Source organism: Saccostrea cucullata, unplaced genomic scaffold (genome assembly GCF_032062105.1).
Source record: "Saccostrea cucullata isolate Sc308-1 unplaced genomic scaffold, CSIRO_AGI_Scuc_v1 ctg14268, whole genome shotgun sequence".
NCBI classification, from domain to species: domain Eukaryota; kingdom Metazoa; phylum Mollusca; class Bivalvia; order Ostreida; family Ostreidae; genus Saccostrea; species Saccostrea cuccullata.
The window spans coordinates 4,632-10,544 of record NW_026919777.1 but is presented as its reverse complement, the minus strand read 5'-3'; the positions used below and the strand labels follow the sequence as shown (position 1 = coordinate 10,544).

General features: G+C 35.5%; 1 protein-coding gene across 1 annotated transcript; it reads right to left on the bottom strand.

The window, feature by feature from the left end:
* Window positions 1–1,217: 1,217 nt before the first annotated feature.
* On the bottom strand, window positions 1,218–5,359 carry LOC134237922 (G-protein coupled receptor 157-like). Its single transcript, XM_062720068.1, has 3 exons — window positions 4,731–5,359; window positions 1,941–2,146; window positions 1,218–1,763 (listed from the first exon to the last, which is right to left on the bottom strand). Exons 1-3 carry the CDS (start codon window positions 5,272–5,274, stop codon window positions 1,413–1,415), a joined length of 1,101 nt encoding a protein of 366 aa, XP_062576052.1. The 5' UTR covers window positions 5,275–5,359; the 3' UTR covers window positions 1,218–1,412.
* Window positions 5,360–5,913: the final 554 nt, after the last annotated feature.

Sequence of the window (5,913 nt, the reverse complement as noted above, 5' to 3'; positions counted from 1 at the left end):
TTAGTTCGCATAATTTCTCAACTAATGAACAAGAAAGCTTATAAAACAGTTGCCTTTATTTTGAAAATATATGGTTATTCTGCTGGAGCAACTGACGGTTGTGTTTTGCATCTTCTTGAAATATATCTTTGCAGATATGTTTTGAGTATTCTGATTGGTTTGGTACTCACTTGAAGATACGTTTTTGGTCGTCACATTGACCTTGTCAGCAAGTACAAACTATCCTTATGTCAAAAGCTGACTAAAGTTTTTCATACTTTTAGGCCATTAGCAAAATAGCAAAAACATTGACACTGCCAATTTTCTATAAAATTGAAGGGTACCCATGCCTTATCCGCAACCCCTCCTAAACCACTGAACAAAATTTAATGATACTTTCATAGATTCTTTATTCCAGCTGTAATCTGACACTCATTTGGGTCTCCCAAACCAAAAAATGGACTTTCCCATCATCATCATATGTGAGGCGGAGGGTTTCATTCAGTGAGCTTATTGCGCTTATTGTTGTCTGGATGTTCACAGTGTCGTCCGAGTTCTCTGTAGGTAAAATTGTATAGTCTGTGATGCTTATTATAGTAACTCTAGTTTACAGATTAAATTGGCATTTTTCCGGGTATTTTCTTCGACCATGACATGAAGCACATGGTGGATGTGACCGGGCGTCAGGGAACGCTCACTCCTCCAAGGCACCTCCCACTTCTCAGGGAACGCTCACTCCTCCAAGGCACCCCACTTCTCAAAATTTTGGAGGCCCGTGTTTCCTCTGCTCCCGCTTTGTATTGTTTAAAATGACGTTGAGTTTGAATACTGTTTCTCCACTGAACATTCTCTCCAATATCTCAAGAAAACCATTGTTGTTTATCAGTCAGTTAATTACACTAAGCATATCAACTACTGTGAAATCACTAATTTTCGTGGGGGTTTAATTTTCGTTGTTTTCGAGGCAAGGACAGACCCACGAATTTATTACCACCACGAAATATATAATTTGATACACATTAATACTAAACATTCTCCATCCACGAAATCAAGTCCTCACAAACCAAGATTTTTTCCTCAAACCTCGAAAATTTGACCCCACGAAAATATGTGATTTTACAATATACAGAATTCTTGAGGATTAGTTCCTCCACGAATGAAACAGAGTAAAACACATAATGTTTAATCTGCTGTATCCTGTAGCTGTAGTGTATATTTTAGGAATAGGAAACAGTAAAAAAGGTATAAATCTTCTCTTTATATCATGATAAATTCATAATACTCAGGTTATGTACATCTTAAATGAATTCTCATTTTAACCTTAGACCGAGGTCTGTTTTTTTTAGAGCTAGTTTATTTGATTGCAAAGAGAAAACATTAAATCAGCTTTAATTGTTCGAGAATTTCAAAATTTTGGCGCACCTTGTCACGTGCTATAGCCGGGTATAATCATTGAGTTGTCGGTCCTGATCTCTCCGACAGAGCATCCTTAAGAGTCCATGTCTGACTGCAGTATCCTTAACACAAAACAACAGACAATTAAAAAAGGCCTGGGCACTATCACCTACACTCTGAATGTGCATAAGCACCATGTCCACGTGGTTTAAATTGTTCACCATTTCCACACCATTCGCGACTTTGTATATAAGTATACCGTATCTGGCTGTCCCCCAGATTCTAAGGATATAAAGAACGAGCCACAGCAGCACGTAGTTCTCGTCCTCATCACGGAGACTGATTGAGATATGACTGTAGCGAAGGTTAGGCCTGCGCTCTCGTCGACGCTGTAAATATTAGGAAGAGTTCAATTCGTGAGTGGAAATAAACATGCTTTAAAAAAAATCAACAGAAACTTTAGTTATTTAACAGTGAAAAACAAATTCTTCCTACAAGTATATCATGGTAGATGCAAGACATACATGTACATAGTGAGCAATTTACAGTTTCAGGCTTCTACCTACCTTTTTGATCATGTAGTACTTGAGATAAATGTAGAGGAATGCTGTGATTATGTAGGTCATGATCTCCCACCCTTTCCCGGTTAAGGTCATCCACAGGATAAGTTCACTGTTGTCCATACAACCCTTTATCCAGCACCAAGGTCCGCTACCAATGTACTGATCCTCCCCAAGGACATTTTTAAAGGCTGCTACTAATGTAATCACCACTGAAATGTTGTAATAAAATATACTAAATGATTGGTCCATGAAAATGCAATCACCATATATATATATATATATATATATATATATATATATATATATATATATAATATATATTTAAAACTTGCTCTGACAGAAGATGTCTTCTTTGTAAGCACAGCACTGACACAGACAGTTTTAGCAGCCCTGTTACAGGCCGCAGCTACAAAATACTAGGGAATTTGTCCTGTCAGACTGACAACTGCATTTATCTCATCAGTTGCAAAGTTTGCTCCAAACAGTATATTGGTGAAACAGGAGATCTCCGCAGGAGAGTCAATAACCACCGCTCGACCATTAGGACCAAAAAACTCAATGAACCCGTTGGGGAACATTTCAACCTTGAGGGTCACAAATGGGAGGACATGACAGTAGTGGTGATTGACCATAACCCAAGATGGACAGATGCTCAGAGAAAAAGCAAAGAGAAGTTCTGGATGCACAGATTGAAGTCATTCCGCCCTAACGGCATTAACAAACTGAATGACTTCACCAGAATGAACGTAAACTAGACCCAATTCCTGATGATACTAGACAAGATTATTCTCTCAATTTAGTGTTAACTCTACTGTTAATTTGCGTCACCAACTTTCGGACAACCCACAAAACTATTTATTGTTTACGCTTTTGTTAAAAATTTTTTTTTTTCCCGGTAATAAATGCTTAAATTTATAATGGATCATAATTCATATGTTTAAATATCCCTGCTATATTATTTTTCTTTGATTATTCTTTATTAAGTAAAGTTATGCCATTTTGAGAGAATGAAACACTGTACGATTTACTGATTATCTTAATTGATTAGCATAATTAATTCGTTCAATTATCAAAAAACTATTTATTGTTTACGCTTTTGTTAAAAAATTTTTTCCCGGTAATAAATCTTTAAATATTTCAAAATTTATAATGGATCATAATTCATATGTTTAAATATCTCTGCTATATTATTTTTCTTTGATTATTCTTTATTAAGTAAAGTTAAGCCATTTTGAGATAATGAAACAATGTACGATTTGCTGATTATCGTAATTAATTAGCAGAATTAATTCGTTCAATTATGTAAATCGCACTTCACCCGAGTATACCCGATAGACCGGACGCATTTCACAGCGGTCCGGATTTCTTTCATTATTTGTGTTCTTAATATTTCCAATTCAACATGTAATTATGTAAATATCTAGTGTTTAGTAGTTTAGTAGTAGTGCTAGTTGTTTTTGTTTCTCTTTTTCCTTTGTTTTTATGACTTTTTAACTTTTTTCTTTGTCCTGAGGAAGGGACAGGGCGTCCCGAAAATTTGACAATTTTTATTGTTCGTGTCGTTGGTCATTTTAGTGCTTTATATATATATATATATATATATATATATATATATATATATATATATATATATATATATATTAAGAGATCAAATGATTGGTCGGTGTTATTGTAATCACCACAGTGACTGTGTATTGTAAACTACCAAATGATCAGTCGATGTAAATGTAATCACCACTGAAATACCGAGTCTTAAATTATGAAATGATTGGTCGATGTAACTTTAATCACCAGGAATGTTGTAATTTAACAAATGATTGATGAATGTAAATATAAATCACCACTGAAATTTCGGGTATCGTAAACTATCAAGCGATTGGTCGATGTAAATGAAATCATCAGTGATCGTAAAACAACAAACGAAACAAATTGTCGTTGTAAATGCAATCAATATTGAACTATTTTAGAGATTTCGCTCGGATAAGAAAGTTTAACAATAAGACAGAATTTATGACCTTGAACTTTGACAATTTGACCTCAAAATCAATAGAAATTTTCCTTAGACCATAGTACGGATCCGAGACATTGAGAGGCTAAGAATCCTTTTTGACCCCTGGTTCGGGTGTCCATTAAAATGATGCAATAGTTTTTTATTAAAAATCTCTTGTCAATTCTGCCACAAAATGAGTATTGGTTCTAAGTTATGGGATATATAGAGGTCAGAAACTTAATTCGCATTGTTAATTTCCGAATTTTCTCATTTTTATGCATACATGTATTTTCATAGATTTTTCAGCGAATTTTGTTTTAAATAATATAGACCTCACATAGGCAAGCGTGTGCTTTATGGATCCCGAACTGAATATGTAAAATTTCATCGCAAAAGCCCAAAGGCATCTCGGGATATCGCGCGGAAACGAAAGTATGCTAGAGATGGACTGAAGGACTGATGCCCCACTTTCAATGAAGATGAAAAAATAAGATGGATCGTTCTCCATTACTTTGAAACAAATACATTAAAGTTGATTTATAGATAACGTTTTCATGAGTTATAAGTCCACTAAATAACTTCCTCATCCTAGTCATAATCATCAGACAAAACCCGATGTTGAACTTACAGGAAAAGTTTAAAAGTAACTTGCTGGTGAACATTTTCCAAAAGCAACTCGATTTTTAATTGAATTGATAAGTAAGTTAACGAGTGTAAAAAGCTTATGAAATACAAGTTTTATGGATAAAATGAAGAATCAGAAAGATTTTAATAATATTTTAAATCATTATTTTTCAACTTACGTGGTATACCCCAGGAAGCGGAATGGGCCAACACCTTTGCGATGGTAGTGAAGCACCATCTTGTCTGATAAACAAGAGTTAGAAGAATATGTAACCCAATGATAATGGTCCACGAAAACGAGGCTAGTGAAGAGAATGTGGTAACCATACTCTGTATGGCGCAGAGGTCGTCCGGATGTTCACAATGCCGTCTGAGTTCTCTGTCTGTGACATTGTGGAGTCGGTGGTGCTTGTCGTTGTAAGAATACCGTAAGGCTCCGAGTAGGTTTCCTGATGACGTCAGAAAGTCAGCAATCGTCAAATAGATGAGCAGACGACGGGTCTGATTCTTTGCTTCTTGAACTGTACAATACGTCACAAATATAATAATTGCTCCTAAGATCGACAGAGAACAACTTACGTAGGTACAAATAAGCACCGAGCTGGGTAAATGCACGACCTTTATATTGTTCTGGGCGATTGTGGTATAAATTGGTGTTGTTAAGTCCATGGCAGTACATTCAGAGTTCGTCATTGCTGCGGTAGAAAATCCTGAAGTTGACATGACTGGACCACACGTATTTGCATCATATTACACAGCTCTCAGGTTTAGCATTTTACTTCCTCTAAATACTTCTTTTCCGCTTTATGAACATGGGAATTTGAAATTCATTTCCTAATTTTTTTTTCATTTTTCTATTCAACCGTTTATTTTTATTACATAAATCCAAAGGGTTCATTTCCTTCCTTAATATACGGAAGTAATCGCGGGAGTCAGAGTACGTCAGACGCACAAAGCGATATTGACATACCCCTTCACTTTTATTAACATAAAAAAGCAAAAATGTTTGTCTCGCTCAACTAGACACTCGGTTGTCTCCGTCAATCTTCGATGTGCAGGGTCTGGTAAAGAATCATGTTAGTGTTTGAAACCCTAAGAGGGCGCACAAGATTAAAAACAAACAAACAAACTTTATGTCTTATCTTTCTTTTGTTGATTTGTGACTTTTTATGAATAAATTAATCTTCATTTGGGGATAACAAACGAGCAATTTCAATACAAATAAAGAAATGTATTCCACCGGTAGACTACACCTCTTTCACATTGTTTAACTTGGCCGAAACACTTCACCGTACATGTACACGTTACTATTTATGACATGCTATATAGCTATTCCAGTTGACGCCATTTTACACTAAGGAC